We start from the raw sequence: 17,299 nt of genomic DNA on the forward strand, positions 1-17,299 counted from the left end.
CAAATTAATGTGCAGTTTTTAGGAATCTGACATTATTACTGGAATTATCTTTTCAGTTAAATGTATTTTATAGGGGTATATAGAGCAATATATGCTCTGTTGATTTTAATGAGTTGTGACGTCTGGTATTTTATATGCTTGAATATTTGCCCACATGTAGGAATATGGACTCAGCCCCTAATGGAAAATAACATAAAGGAACACTGTAAAAAATCAGAAGTTAGAATGTCATTTAGCCATCCAGAGATGACACAGTAATTAACTATTGACACTTGTGAATAAGCTAGCACAAATTAATCTTGACACATTTGCAGACGAGTGATATCTTACAGTGAACACTTTGTAATTATATTTCAAAATGAAAATTAAATGACACTTAAAACTAGGTTGTCATGCTCAATGAAGCGAGCATGTAGCTCAACCGATTGGCAAATAAAATTCAGAATTTGAGCCACATGGTGCTTATGTACCATACTTCACAGTGTCAAACCCATGCGTCTAGAGTGGATGATAGTAATTGCACTGTGGTGTTTTGGAGGCATTTCTATGTGGCACTTTATCATTTGGGGGACCATCAATATTAGCTGCCTAGTGGTATTTCACTGGTTTGCTAGGAGGAAATAAATATTCAGAGGACCCAGCATCTATACCTAGAGCTGCAGAGTGAGCTGTCCATTTCTGATTTGAATGGTGACAAGCAGAGTGGGTCTTTCCAACCTGATTAAATACTCCTTCCATTTTGCTTATAAAGCATTGGGCAGGGGTGATCTCATTTCTCAAGCAGTAGCCTATGTTTGGGGCAGCTTTGTCATGACTTCCGGTAGGAGCTAGTCATCACCAGAAGCCATAAAGTAATATTTGGGAACACACTGCTATTTTGTCATCTTCTGCTGAATGAAATGTGATGTGAGTGCTCCCCTCTACTCCAAGCATAGGCATCACAAAGATTCTGGAATTATACATCTGGAGTCAGATGCATACTCATTTCCACTTCCATTGCCTATTCTGAAGTACTGGCTTTTGAAAAATAGAGGAAATAGGGAGAAAAACCCATAACTCTTGACCACAGGGTTCCATTAAACTAACTCCTTCCCACTGAACACTTTTCTCTCTGGCTTCCTAAGTTTCTAGAAAATGTGTTCTTCTCCTGGGCTTCAAGCTTTAACAGTTCATTTTTCCAGGCAATAAGTAAGTAGCCCAAAGCTTAACTCTTGCTTTGTAGTAAACACTATTCTAAAGAAGGTGTTTGCTCTCCTGAGGGGCAGATTCAATCCCCAGTAGTCCTTGCATGAAGTGGTTCATATTCCTTATTGTAGACTAGATGGTATGTGAAGATGTCAAATTTGATTGCTAAATGAAGCAAAGAAATATAAAACTTGGATGTAGATCCTGTAAATCAATATGTTCCCCAAAGGATAAATGAATAACTATTAAATTTTGTTTAAAAAATGCTTTGTACATGATATATGACAACAATGAAAAAAGTTAGATATTTTACATTTTGCTGTGTGGGTTTTTTTTTTTTTTTTTTGGCATTTCTTTGACAATATTTGTGTTGTCAGTTCTGAAGATATTTACATCAAAAAATGTTTCACCAAAGTAGAGCAACCATACTAAATGCAACAGAAAGTTCTTTCCTGTTTTTGCTTACAGATTTTACTTTTTATATCCAGATTAGTTTCTTGAAAAATTATGCTAGCCAGTTATTCTGTTTTTATTCCCCAAGGTTTAATTTTAAAAGTTCCATTCACCCAAGATGACCAGTACAGATATAGATGAACAGTTGCATCAATAGATAAAGCTTTCACTTTCAGATAAAGTTTTTAGGGTAACTGGAGAGTTGGCACCTATTTAAACCATTCCTTTTCTCCAATTCTGCCTCTCTCATTTTATGGGGACTCATACACAGACATGCAGTAAAGTATTCTTGTAATACCAAGAGAGATACCTGAGATAATCACCAAAGGTGTAAGCATTTCATTTAACTTAATGAAACTTTATTTCTGATAGATTGCAAGACAACAGCAGCAACTTCTGCAACAGCAGCACAAAATTAATCTCCTGCAGCAACAGATCCAGGTCAGTGTATTTATTACTCTCGTCTGATTATACGTAAATACTTTCCTCCTTGAAAATGGAATTTAAAATGCTGCAAATGCACCCCTGTCTTATAAACAGCACTAATCCTTGTTATTCAAGGATGTTACATACAATTGTATAAGTGGATTTAGGAAATATTGACAAGATAGTGCTCTCAGATTTCTTTTCTTATGTGATACGTAAGCAGAATAAACCGTATATTTTATTTCCTTCTGTCATACGCCTGACATAACTTAGTGGAAACTTAATGGTTTCCAAGGTAGCACACATATGGCTATTTTTATTGTCACTAGCCACTTTCTGTTTTGTATTTTACCATCTAACAGTATCATGAGGAGAAGTCTCTATTTATTTACTTTGTGGAGCTAGCTGATTGGGCTAGCTATGTGAAGAATCTTTTGACTTGGTAAAAGACTGATACAATTAGTTTGTCCTTTAACAAATTTTTACTGCATTTCTGCTGAGTGCTGAGGGGACTGTAAAGATTAATGAATAACTGTCTTCAAGGAGAGGATAGTATAGAAAGGAAAACTTTTCCTCAATAATTATAACACGGTTTAGAAATACCCCTTTCTTTTGTGGCAACATAATACATAGATCATAATTACAATGGTCTAGAAAGGAATTCTGCTTTCTGATTCCATCTAGATACTTGACAGTTTATTAAACTCACAACAATTTGAGATGAGTAGGAGAAGTGGTCTTCAGTTTTTATATAGTTCCTGTTTTTGAATAGGAATATAGAAGAGTCTCAGAAGCCAGAGGAATACTGATCCCAGAGTTGTTTATGTTTCCCTACTATAGACTCTGGATTCTCTTGGTTGCTGTGGATATTTTTTAACTTCCGGCATCTGAGATTCAGCATAGTAGGGGCAGTACAGTCTGAATTTTATTGTTGCTTTCATTGAGGTTAATAATATATCTTCCTATATTTTTAAAAACTCATTCACGTGAAGTTGTAACATACTCTTATCTTCTACCTCATTGATGAAAACCAATGATTTTAACTTAGATCCTTGCTTCATTTTGTTAATTATGCTTAGTGTTTCAGTAGTAGTCAGTGCATTTAAAATATCAAGTTGGTGCCTGAACTTGATATTTTATCCAGCGACCTTCACTAGGAGGTTTTAACCAGTGTTAGTGTTTTGTTTTCTTTTGGGCTTTTAGTTCTGATTCTATAGTATATACTCAAGTCTATATATTTCAGTATAAAGAGTTCAAATGAGAAGACTTGGAATGTCTCTGGATTTTTGACAGGCACTCTTTACTGTTAAATCTTGGAATAATTTCTCATTCTCTTATCTCTTTTGAGTCATTTGAAATCCTTAATTAAGTAACTATCCACATGTTCCTTTGCTCTGCCCTTATTAGAATTTTCAGTGTGTCTCCTACTGCTAAAGTCACAATTTTTAGCTTGTGACTTACTACATTTTTTTCTTCAGATTGGTCTCTAAAAACTCTAGTTGTTAAATAATCTAATCCCTTCTGTTTCTCTGACTTGTAAATCAAGAATGAAGAAGTTTCTTAAGGCATTTTCATATCAGTTACTTTTTAATGTTTTTATTACTGTATTACTCACTACTGTATTTATATTGAATATATTTCACTTCTTAGCCTAATGTTATTTGTACTGACTGTTGATGTTTGTCTGTGTATCTTGGATGAACAGCAACCAAATTAGTTCACAGTATTATTATAAAATATTATTAGTATCTATTGATAATATAATTTTATAGTCATAATTTCACTATAAGAAATTGATGTCTTTTTCAGGAAACTATAGAACATGCTTTTAAAATATTTTATTAATTTTGAGAAAGTAGGAAAATTGTTTTGTAAGTTTTCTAATAGAATTTTAATTTCTTTAAAAATTATGGATAATTCTCACTCTTTAGATTTTTTTAAATGGAAGTTAATCAACATTTGATCTCAGCAGTATAAATGATTAAAGATCACAGTGAAACTTAGTGTCAGACTTTCATTCACTTTAGAAAGATGAGATTCTTTGTAATAAGAACTTATATTTCAAAAAATAAAAGAAAGCAATAACCTGTATTTACAGTTCTTTTCTGAACTACTGCTGAACTACTGCTTTATTACATATCTTGTCAGTATTTATCTTATCAGGATGAGACCATTCAAAGAATTTTTCAAAGCTGAAAAACACTCCTTACACAATACATATTTATCTTTGTTACTTATTTGATATTCAGACTTCTAGTTTTGGTAGGGGAGTGACTTAACTGTATTTTCAAATATGGCTTTTGACAAGCCAAAAACATAACAAAACTTATGACAGTGATTATTGTTGGGCTAATTTTAATATAGCTTTGAGCAAAATATAAAATTTCAGATTGCTTCACATAGATTTTTGTCATTAAAGATTCATTCTTCCTTTTGAAAACAAAATAGAACAAAGTGTCAAATAGGACAATGCATATAGAATCAGTGTCTCTTCTGAAAGCAAGTGAATACACAAACAATTTGAGAAAATTTGACATTTTTTCATCATTTTCAATCTTGAACTTTTTCTTTTTTTAAACTTTGAGTCCTAGAACCTATTAGCTAACATAGTCAGCAAAATGAAGCCATGGAAACTGGCTAAAGGATCACAAATATCGGGTTATAGTCAAGATTGTTCTTTACTTCTAGTTCAGAATGCTTTTGAGCTAGTACCTTTGTTTTGTAATTTCAAGCTGTAATAGAAAGGAAAGAGCATACATTCTTGCAATAACCACACTCAAACAATTCTGGGCCTGTTATTGTGGAAGCTAATGAAAACCTGAATGGCTTGCACAAATTGCAAAGTAGGATTTTTGTTAGAGTTAAGAAAAGGCAACTTAAGAGAGTATTGTGGAATCTCTGTGCTTATTTGTAATCTTTCTTAATTTTTATATGCAGTTAATATCTATTCATATATTATTCTTCTTTAAATACTTTTTTAAACATGACCTTGCATTGCTAAAACCTAGCTAAACTTTTAGAGATACTTTTTAATATGTGTTATATTGAAAAAGTAAAACGGAATGATTTTGTGAACTGTTTTTATATTTCCAGTCACTTTTTGCCAGTTAAAAAATAGTTAGGCCCTCCCTGGTGGCGCAGCGGGTTAAAGCACAGCACTGAGAATCTGAAGCCACTTCCGCATGAGTTCGATTCCCGCCTGCCCTGGAGGTGACCACATGGTGTGGCAGACCTCTCCTGACCTGCCCGCTGCTCCCCTCAGCAGTGTACTTCCTCGATCTGCCTGTTCTGTTCCCCACTCTGTCTCTGGTGAAGCCTCTCACCGCCTCTGAGCCTCTGGCCTGTACCCCAGTTCTGTATGCACAAATAAATAAATCTTTAAAAAAAAAAAATAGTTAATAGGCCCTCCCTGGTGGTGCAGTGGGTTAAAGCACAGCATTGAGAATCTAAAGCCGCTTCTGCATGAGTTCGATTCCCGCCTGCCCTGGAGGTGACCACATGGTGTGGCAGACCTCTCCTGACCTGCCCGCTGCTCCCCTCAGCAGTGTACTTCCTCGATCTGCCTGTTCTGTTCCCCACTCTGTCTCTGGTGAAGCCTCTCACCGCCTCTGAGCCTCTGGCCTGTACCCCAGTTCTGTATGCACAAATAAATAAATCTTTAAAAAAAATAGTTAATAACTTTAAATGATTATTAAAGTACTTTAATATTAACAAAGCTTGTAGGCAGCTCTTTGTTCAGTGAAATCAAATCCCTCTGTGATTTGGGGAGAATGGTACTTTTCTAATTTGCTATATATTAAGTAATTCCTCCGATATGGAGCTCAGAAAAAGTTAGACATTTTTGGTAGTTCCAGGACTGAAATAATACAAGTTTTACCATTTTGGTTGAAACAAAATAAATACATCACAGGGTATGGATCTGTGCAGTTGGAAATATTGAATCTTTTACTATAATTATTACAAAGGAAAATATCTGCTTCATCCTACCCCCACTCGATAGTGTCATAGTTAATCTTTTGAAGCATTTTATTTATTTATTAATTATGTTAATGGGTAAACAAAATTCACTTTTGATACATCAGACATGTCAAAGCTTGCTTGTAGTATTCTGATCAACTATTCCACTGTATTTTTAAAAAGATTTATTTATGCATACAAGAACTGGGGTGCAGGTCAGAGGTGCAGGGGGTGAGAGGATTCACTGGGGACAAAGTGGGAAGCAAAGCAGAGGGTTCACTGAAATACACTGCTGAGGGGAGCAGGGGGTAAGACAGGAGAGGCCTGCTGCGCCGTATTTGGGTCAGCTCCTTGGCCGTGTATCAGCTGCTGTGGAGAGCTTCATAGCATTGCATTTCAACCTCTTGCACTATCAGGCCCCTATATATCTACTTTAAGCAACACAGAAAATTTGTTATAAATCCTGATTTCTCGAACTACTCATATATTTACTCACTTAATATTTGATCAGGTTATAGTTTTCCAGTCTAGAAAAGACATTCTTCATAGATATTCTTCATATAACATGCCTCCTTTTGTTTTGATAGCAAATCAAAAGGAATGCTTATAACCTTGGTATTTCGTTGCTAGAATTAATCTTAGCAAGTTACTTCAGCTCATTAAAATATGGCAATTGTACTTTTCCAGGCATTGAGTGGTTCTATCCAGTTATTCATGCCTCTTAAGACTCCAATTTTAGAATTATTCAATCAGCTTATATTGGGTGCTATATGGTAATGTCCTCACCTCACATCACTGGACAGATAACAATTTCCTAAAAATAAAAGACAATCCAAGTTTTTTTAGTATGGGAAAAACCACCCAAAAATAAAAACAGCTGATGGTGATTTTTTTGGCATTTAGCTTCTGGGACTGGGGCCCAGAATTAATGATTTACTTAATTCATTTAGATATACTTTCTTGTGTGTAATTAAGAAACTTGAAATTATTAGCTTTTTTTTTATCACCCTCATGATTGTTAAACTTTATGATTAATATACAATGTTCATTGTTTAATATCTATATTAAATGTACAAACTTAATCTGTGAAAGGCCTAAACTAAGTGCCATTGGTACTGAATTGCAGATATGCTTTCTTATTTGAAAATTTTCTCTTTCAAATGCTATAACACATGCTATTTATTTACTTTCCCCAGAGCCAGTGTTTGTCTCTTCACTGAAGTTTCACTCTGTTCTTAAGAGTAAATGAACACTTTTCATATTGTTTTCTCTTCCGATTGCAAGATATTCCTTTACATTATTTGTGTGATATATTCCTCAATGCCATTAAATGTGTGTAGAAGACAGTGTTACCACTATAAACAAGGAGATCATTGTTTTTAAATGTTAAGAAGAATCTCACTTTTTAAAAAGATAATTCTAGTTTTTTGTTTCCTTCAATATGATTAACTACAGGCATTTGAGGTATCTGCTGAGCAGAAAAAGGACTACCTTTTTAAGTGAAGTAGTTGTCTAAAGATCAGAAATAATTACTTTATACATTAGCCTCCATGGCCTGCATGACCTGGTTAATTAATTTTTTGCTAGGATAATAATAATAGATACATATATCTGAAGATACGCCTCATCATTAAGTATCTATTTGACCTCTAATTTTAAGAGTTGGACCTTGCATTTATTGTCTTTTGGAGATGGCGAGAGCAGTCAACAAAAAGACTGAGGAAAGGAAGAAGTCTTCCACTTTCACTAAGTTCCTCTGTCTTATGTTGTACATATCTCTTTGTTAATGGTATTTAGCATTGATAAACAAAAAGCAATTACAGTGCTCCTGTTTTGACTCCAGTGAATAGTTCTTTGTGTGTGTGTGTTATTGATCAAGAAGCAGATCTTCTTCCAACAGCCTCTGTACAGGACCAAATGAGCCCATTGAAAGTAATTTGATACTTCTGTTGGCACTGTGCATCTATCTGATATTCTTGCAGTGAAATAAGGATTATAAACAAAGCATAGAACTCTAGGATTAGCTCCTAGCTTCAGCAAACCCTTAAAATATCTTGTAATTCTATCTTCAATCATGAATTGGTTGGGAAAAGCAGATGACTCTCCTCTCAGTTTCTCTGCTGTATGCAGTTTTTAATTGCCCAAAGGCATGTTGTTGTGATCTTCTTTGGAAGTTTGAAACCAAGATAAAAATGCAAATCTAATTATTTCTTTTTATGTAAACTAATTAACATTTTAAGTAATGATAGATGCTTTATAGCCTGCTTCAATCATTTTAATATGAAGTTTCTGAATTATAAAGAATATAAAGAATAGGTAAAGCTAAACAACCAGGATTTTAATAGCTAAAACTATTCCCTTGTATAGTGTATTAGAAATTGTATTAATCACACTATACTATTTAAGTGGAGTGGATCTAGAAGAGGTGATACCTGACCAGATCTTATGAGCTACTGTATGAATTTCTCATCAGTTTGGTACTTGTGTTTTACATGTGATCATATAGCAAAGACCATATTTAATAGGCCATAAGCTGATGGTGAATTGTAATGTTTTTCAGGCACTAGCCTGCAGTTTTCTCAGTATGCCTCTAGCTTACCCTCCCTTTTCTACCTTCATCTATTTTATCTTATCTCTCAGACTCCACTCCCCATCTCTAACTAACTGGTGATACTAAAAACTTTGGAAAGCCAAGGTCTCGGCTTCTTTCTGGCATTAATAAGAGTGAGAGAGTATCTTACTTCTTCAGAGGGAGAGATACAGGGCAGGACAGAGATCCAGAGGGTGTAGCATATCACATTACACAACATCGAATCAGTTCCCCTGGAGAAAAGGCATCTCTTTCCTTTGGTGGCAGTAGTCTTTAGCTAAACTTGTAATAAATGAAACAAAAAATGTTACTTTTATGGTTATCCTTGTTTATGAATGATTTTAGTTTTTTATTTGAGGAAGAATTAGGAAATCACCTTTACAAAAAAGAAAAAAAGAATTTAAATGAGAACCTTAAGCAGGACATATTAGGATTCTTGGGTATGGCAAAAATTATGAAGGTAGTTCTTTCCTGATCAACTTTTAAAAAACACTGAAAAGATCACAAAGCTCAGTGGTTTCAAATGGCCCACCCTACCTCCATGTACACAGAATATTAAACCTGGAAATATCACCTGGAGTTCCTCACAGTTCTCATTCACTGGTTGGGGAACAGTGTGTAGCTATTCCTTATTCAACAATACCGTAATGCTTTATCATTAAACTATACTTAAAAATAACTCTGATGTTATATTTTGTTCTAGTTTCTTTGGAGTAATAGTGCCTTTTCTTTCTATGAAGTAAAGGTGATGATAGATGGTATCTGTTTTATTTCACTATTTTCTGGTAGGTTTACTTGGTAAAATAAAAAGTCTTCCAAATATATGCAAGTTGCCTCCACATTTTTCTTTGAAATCTCTTTTCAACTCTTAGTCTTATCCAAATTCTTACTTTACACCAGGAAATCAAGTCACAGATCATAAACCTGCCAAGTTTAAAATTTTAAATATTGTCAGAGCCAGAATGGAACTCTGTGTAGTCCCTCTTACTCTACTATTATTTTCCAACACTGGAGGTTTTGCCTTAATTTGTCCTTTTTTAGTACACTTTAGTCTTCATATATGTAAAATGTGGATAATAATAGCTAGCGTTTAAAATATGACTACATTCTCTTTTTGTTTAAATGGGGAAAAAAATAGCACTAGAATCAATTTCTACTCCAGCATTAGTATGTATCATTCTGTGGTTGTGGGCATATGCCCACGTGGAGAGAGATTAAAAAGAGCATAACTAATTTTTTTTTTTGGTAGCAAGTATGAAGTGTATTCATGACTCCATGACTCCTTTGATACTTACATGTAAACTTAATTATATTATTTTCAGGGATTTTGAAGTGTTATGTCTCTATATTGAGGATCAATTATCTTTAATAGTAATACTCTTTTTTATATCTACTGTCTCCCTCCTGTTAACAAGAAGTGATCAGTGAGTGAAAGCATTTGATGCCAATGGTTCTCAATCTTGATTGTATTTCATAATCACTTAAAAGCCTAAGAAAATACTAATAACTGGGTCTCACCCCAGAGATTCTGATTTAATTGGTCTGGTGTGAAGGGAACTGTTAAAAGCTCACTTGAAGATTCTTGAGGAATCTTCCAGATTGAGGAATACTGTTCTATACAATGTGTTGTAGATTAAATGGTTATATGTGAACTCAATCTACTTTTCTTTCTCTGTCTCTCTCTATCATTAGTGTATAACATCTTAAGTAGCTGAAGTATACTTTTGGTTTTTGTCATAGCTGTTTTACTTACGAGCTAGAATATAATGGATCATGGTTTAAACATTTTTAATACATTTAGTTTTCCTAATAACTTAATTTTTTATTTATATATGTGTATACTGGCAAGACAAAAATGTGTTGTTATCAGATTTGTGTCTTTGGGAGAGGGTGTTTAAAATAAACATTAAGCATAGTCTTTTTTATATAATAACTTGAAAAGTTTCAGAAAGGAAGTTCTCGGATGCCATTTGATTCTTACTTACTTGAACAAATGAATTTTGACCTGGGATATCAACTTGTTGCTTTTTTAAATGTTTTTTTTTTTTTTTAAATTTCTGTGAAATATGTATCTTGACATATCTGGAATATATCTGAATCCACTTTTATGACAAATTACAGATGTTATTAAAAGGTATAAAGAATAAGAAATGATGCTTCAGAGTATACATAATTTAGACATTTTGTAGAACCAGCATGGGGTATTAGAACCAAATGAACCAGAACTTGAATTCTTGTTCTACAACTTATCAGCTCTTTACTTTGTTTTGCTAATTACTACTTGTGAGACATGTTACTTAATGTCTCTGAGACTGTATTTCCTTATTCTTAAAAAATGAATAATGATAATTTCTTGTTTTTTTTGAGATTTTAGGGGTAAGCATGCAAAACTCCTAGTAAAAATGTAGTGCATTATGTCCATTACTATCACTCTATTGGCATTGCTCTTGTTCTTTCACCCTAAGTATATGACTCATTTCAGAGTCCCTATAGAGAAACATATATGTTTATATTTTGTTGTGTGTATAAGCCTGTTTATATCTATATACACATGCATATTTAGAACCCAAAAATTATTGATGTGACTATAGAATAGTCACTGTGGATGTGCTATAATCAATTATCACCATGATAATCTAGAGGAAAAGAAAAAGCAATAATTTCCTCTGGCTGCCAAATTAGAGCTATGTCAATTGTCAGTGTAAGGAGAGTAAGTTTTATCAGGCAGGCACTTAGAAATGGTCAGTTGAAAATTAGATCTGCTTAGAGAGTGTCTAAAAAGGGATATGGCATTTTATTTTTGAAAATAGGGTCAAATTCTTAGTTTTCACACTAAAATGGGCTTTTCTATTAGATCAATAGTCCTTGTGAAGTTAGAGTGATAGTAAATGAATCTTTCCAATTTTTAGTTTATTTTTTTAAAAACAGGAAGTTATGTGATGCAGCAGCACAAAATGCAAAAGTCCTTCTTGTTTAAAATAAAGTTGTTCCTATAAATCTTATGTATGCCATCTCCTGTAAGTCAAGCATTTGCCCAGCTTTTGTGAATTATGTCTACACTTAGAATTTAAGAAGTTAAACAGTATGCATACCAGACTTGAGAGATGGGAAATAAAAATTGATATACTGTGTGACACTTGATACAGCACAGGGAAATATCCTTCAAATTCTGAGGAGATGTACTGACATAACCATTTTTAATTCACATAAGGTAACTCCCACTCCAAGTTATTAATGTTAGAGTCCAGTATTTTTACTTGTTCAGAATAGAAGAAAATAAATGATGAAAAAGGTGTCATATCTCACTGTGAGACACCAAATTCATTTATCCCCCACCCAATCCATTAACAAACTGTTAAAATTGTAACATGAAAGAATGAAAGTTAAGAAATTCACAGATCAGAATAAAGGGTAAATGCTATTCTCAGTTAGGTCATAGCCAAGACTTTTGTTAAATATACACTTTGGTGGGAGATTTTTCTCTTCAGTCTACAGATGAATTTTCTACGGGAGAGGGATTAGTGCAGATGGAAAGAACTCTTACTAGACTGACTTGGCTGCTACTTAAACATGTTGATAAGATGGAAGCAACTCTTTTAAACACCTCTACAAAGCCAAGTTTATTTTGTACAGTAAGAGCATGGTTCATTACCCAGGGACACAAGTTTTCTTTCTTCCTTACACATTCTTTAGTTGCATTATACATAAGAAAAGCATTCAAAAAAAATCTTAGTTTCAATAGATTGTCTAATAACATCTGTCCCCTTTCAGAAGATGTGATGATGTCTGAATGAGTTCTGTAGATTAAAAAAAAAAAAAAGCAAACAACATTCCTTGTATATTATCATTAGATAAAAGAGGTAAGTCCTGCTTTGGTATTTTTAAAACTGAATGTGTCAGAAGTCACTTGTTTATGTACAGAGAATTACCTAAATATCTAAATTCGGAGCACTTTAGGATTCTCATGATTGAATGGTGCCTGAGGAAGCAGGCACAGATCTGAAACTTCAAGGAGAAGATCTCCAGCTGTGTTCAGGTATTTGTTTGTCCTAAAGGACCTTTTTTTCTTGTTGGTCCCTCCTTCCTCCTGACTTGCATTTTCTTAGAACCATAAATGTCACACTAGTTCCTAGATAAGCCGTTCAGTAGTTGGAGCCAGGGGTTTTGAAGCAGGAACAGCAAGTGGTAAAAGAATGCACTTGATAGCAGATGAAGTACATATGGAGTGACAGCTGTCACTTAGTAATGAGGAATGGAAGTTTGCAAATGGAAGAACTATTTCCCAAGACTTTCTGTCTATCCTATTCTGATTAATCCTTTGTAATACTTGGGCAGACTCAGGTTTCTACATTTATTGTTGAAGGCTAGATGGAGTGGATACACCATTACATAACCTGGTATTCTTTGTCTATAGAAAAACCAGGAGATTTGGAAGAAGGAAGATAGACATCATTATTAGGTGCTAGTCAGAGGTTAGTCTTGATAGATCAGATTGACCAGGTCAGAACCACAATGATAGAGCAAACAAGCACTCTACCATTGAAGGAGTCCAGCTTGTGACTGGAATATCTATAATGCAAGGGCAAAGAAAAGTGAAGTTGGACTTGGCATCCATACAACAGCTATATTTCTATTTAAAAGAGTGTTTAATTTCATTCTACTGTAGATTTCTACAGGGCTCTTTCAGGGACTCTATTTTAGAATGGATGTATAACCTTGGGATTCCTTGGATCCCTTGTGGGAGGCAAATTCAGATCATTAGCAGTCCAGCAAAAGAGGGAACCTGAGATCTATGTTCAGGACCTTGGCCTCCATAGCAATACTGTATTTTTCCTTCTTAAGGAAAAAAGTGCTGACTAGAGACAACCTGATTTGTGATTTGCTATGCATGTACCTCAGGTGGTTAAGAGTATTTAAAGCAAGTATCTGTAGAGTAGAATTATAATTAGACTGTGTTTCTTGTAACTCAAAAGAATGTTTATAAAAGTCACTAAAGTTATTATGGTATATTCATTTGCCAGACTGTTATAGTCTTAAAAATGATACTTATAAAAAAATGTTTGATGATTTAGGATAATGCTAATAACATAACATTAGGTGAGAATAAAACCCAGAACACAATTATGTAGAAATAGTATAACCTCAGCTACATAAAAAAAATAGGCATTAAAAAAGATTGGAAGGAAATGCATTATTTTTATAATTAACATATTATTATCATTCTTATGTTTATTTAAAAACTCAGACAACCAAAAGAAGCAAGCACCTATCTATCCTTTTATCTTTTGAATACTATGAAATAGATTGTAATCACCAGTAGATCATCAAATCTTACAATTTGAATGTTATGTGTGATTTCTAGTTGCTTAAATCAAGCTTCCAGTTAATCAAAACAACCAGGTTTCAAGATAACTGGGGGGGGAGAGGGGGAGGGAATCTTTTCAGTGCTTTCAGGCTGTTTTTCTGATATCTATGCTTCCTCCTAACATTGCTTTTCTCAAATTTGCCTAGGACACAGAATTGATTCCATAGACTTATATGTTCCTTTTGGCTCAGGGAGAGCATAGTTTTAAGCCCCGGGAAAGAAAGTACATGGAGATAATTAGTGATCTACTCTCAGCAAAAAATGTTCTTCTCCCTTCCATGGAAAGTACAGAGTCCAAACTTGGAGACCATATAGATGGGTGTAGAGCAGCAGAAAAAACCTAGACTTGGCCTCAAGATGGAAGGGCCTAAGTCTTTGTTCTGCTCATAACTACATGAGCTCTGGAAAATTATTCTGTATTCTAAATGCATATAATTTAGAACAAATATCATGTTCAAGATTATTGCTGAAATTCCTTCTCATTTGAACTCCTGTGATTGTAAGTGATAGAAATTAACTCTGGTCCTTAGAAAATGGAGAAAAGTTTGAAAAAAAAAATAAAAAACATGGAAACATGGAGAGGAATAGGTTGTCTTGCCTACAAAACTGGTAGACAAATGTCAAATTTGGCCACAGCTATGTCCACTTAGGGGAATGTTTGCATCTTAAACCATCGAAAGTTTTTGAATTATGATTATGAAAAACTCATGTATGTTTCCTTTGTGGGATATTGTGATGGCTTATAATGTCTGCCACATGAAATGATGGCTATGGGGCATTTTTAGAAAAACACAGTTAGGATGAGGGCTTATAAATGCCTGCTTTCAGGCCACACCAAACACATTTCTGCAGCCAATGACAAACTCTTGGTGTTAGGGCTATATAATGGAAAGGGTGACACAAACTAATTTTAGTGTTGCAAGGGAAACATTATAATATTTTGAAAAAAAAATCCTTCTAGCTTTGCTAAGTATTAATTGCAGGAAATTACAACATATCCTACTCAAGTATTATGTCAGTGGCATATATAGCATATAACACCTTTTCCTAGTCTCTCTTGTTTTCACCCTAAGTGTTGCATTTTCATCTAAAGAGAGATGTGTTAAGTAGTTAGAACTTTGTCTGACTGTAGGAGTGATGCTCAGTGTGGTGCAGACTGTCTGAAAACAATTAAACTGTGAAAGGGAGACTTCTTGGTTCTGCTTCCTAGAAGTGGGTTTGCTGATTGAAGCATAATGTTGATGCAGATATTCTGTTGACCATTTCCTCATTTCTAGCTTGTTAAGTTTCATCTTCTAGTTCCAATAAAATTTTCAACTACAATTTATTTATTGAGTTGCAAGATAAAAAATGAGAGAATTTCATTTCTGATGTGTGGTAGAGTTTAATATGGTTTTCCGATTTCCTCCCATTTTGTTTGAAGTAAATAGGGTAATTACTCACTAAAATTCTAATATCTTTCAGGGCTTTAGGGATGAATCTAAAACAGAACCGTATAATGTTTTATTTAAGCAAATCCATGTTCTTATTAGGCAGTTCACCTTAATGTCATTTTTTATAAATAAATTTTGTTTTATTTTTTCAAGGGTTATTTAATTAGTTTTGTTGTACCGCCATTTTCTGACATCTGCATCTGCCAGAAACTATGGGTGTGATTTGTGGGTTAAAAATGAAAATAATTTATTATTTGAAAAATGATAAATCATTTGGCAATGCTACATCTATATTAACATTTAAAGGTCGGATGCACTTCTATTTCATTTTTTCTTTTATATTGAGGCACTTGTATAGTTAAATTTACGTTGAGGCACATGTATAGCTATAGGCTTTTGCACAAAGCATTTGTCCTAGTTGTACATCTAACTAGATATGAGTGAAACCTATTCTGTAGGAACTACTGCCATGCTGGCTTCTTGAACTGTTTATGGTCTCCATTAATTGCAGGGCTTTACTGTGTAGCCATTGTGTAGATCTGGTTTTACTTATCAAATCCAGATCTGTTTTTTCTCCTTCTGTTGAGCAGGGAGTTCCTTGAGTTACCACCTTCTTATTATTTAGGGGTTCACGGCATTTAGGGATTGAAGCTATCTGCTCTGGAACATGTAGTGTTTCTGAGGAAAGATTAACATTACTAAATATTCGGTAATTTTTTTTTTTTACATGTTATATAGTCCAGATTAAGCTTGCATTTATTTTGAATCAAGTAATTATTTAAGTAAGTATGGACTGATATCCTTTTCCCCACAGCCCTTCCCTATCTCTACTTTGGATAAGAATAGGTCTAAACTGAAAGACAAGTCTGGCCATTAGTCTTTTAGAGCCCTGGAGGGCAGGCAAGGAGGAGGAGGAGTTGAGGGTATGAGGTGGGAGACAATGCAGAGAAGATTGCTATAGGAAAGGTAATTTTCCCCTTAAGAAGCCTCAAAGAGCATTAGGTTTTCTTTGGAAATGAAAATGTATGAAAGGGTATTTTGATTGGGCTTATAAAAGAAGTTCATTTTTCTCTCCTATTAAACAAACTGATATTAAATAGTAGTTTTAATCTCCATCCTGAAAGACCATGCTGGCTGTGTGCTCCAAAGAAGCAAAAGGTATTGAATTTAAATAGAACAGCAAGTCTATCCTATTTTGGCCCTTAACTATTTCATCTTTACCAGAGCTAGCTCCTGAATCTAGATTTAAAAGCAACCGAGCGATATACTGGTTATTCACAAAATAGGTTTTCTGACTATTAACTATAAGATGTAGGAAAGATATCTAGAAAGAAATCTGAGAAGGCACTGCCTCTTCATTTCTGCGTAGTGTTTGGGTACATTTTCATTACCTTTTTGACAAAAACTGACTTAATTGCATTCTGAAAAAAAAAAAAACAATTGGAGGTGCTTTCTAAAACAAAAAAAAATAACTAGCTGTGAAGTTGTAGAAAAGAGAGACAACACTTTGAAAAATTGTCAGAGCTCTTGTGTATTAAGCACAGCAGATGAAATGATTTATTGGGTTTTATACACATTCTGTAAAGGGTAAGCATTGCTAACAGAATGAGTGGCAGCCTCTGGGAGCTGAACAGGCCCCAGGGACTAGTCTTTGTTCCTCTGGTCTTGACAGGCATGTGTCTCTGTTAAATGAGAGCTTAATTTCTCTCATATGTGAACAATTTCCAAGCCCAACAAAGGCAGCCAGGACTGGAGCTATTTAAAAGAAACTAGCTCAGGAGGAAGCATTCTTGAAGAAAGGAGATGCTAAAAGGCTAATTACTCACTATAGCTTAGCAAGTATTTTATTTTTTCCCTAAGCTAGGTTTATTAACATGATCTGCCACTTTC

At 34.2% G+C, this 17,299-nt stretch overlaps 1 protein-coding gene across 3 annotated transcripts in view; it reads left to right on the top strand.

The window, feature by feature from the left end:
* The window catches only part of SOX6 (SRY (sex determining region Y)-box 6), a 424,758-nt gene that overhangs the window by 252,630 nt on the left and 154,829 nt on the right, over positions 1-17,299 (top strand). For all 3 annotated transcript variants that reach the window (XM_004683015.1, XM_004683014.1, XM_004683016.2), the window contains one exon: positions 2,011-2,079. In XM_004683015.1, coding sequence (XP_004683072.1) covers positions 2,011-2,079 — 69 coding nt within the window. The remainder of the gene's footprint in view (positions 1-2,010; positions 2,080-17,299) is intronic.

This window comes from Condylura cristata, unplaced genomic scaffold (assembly GCF_000260355.1).
Source record: "Condylura cristata isolate star-nosed mole 26May11 unplaced genomic scaffold, ConCri1.0 scaffold00015, whole genome shotgun sequence".
NCBI lineage: Eukaryota > Metazoa > Chordata > Mammalia > Eulipotyphla > Talpidae > Condylura > Condylura cristata.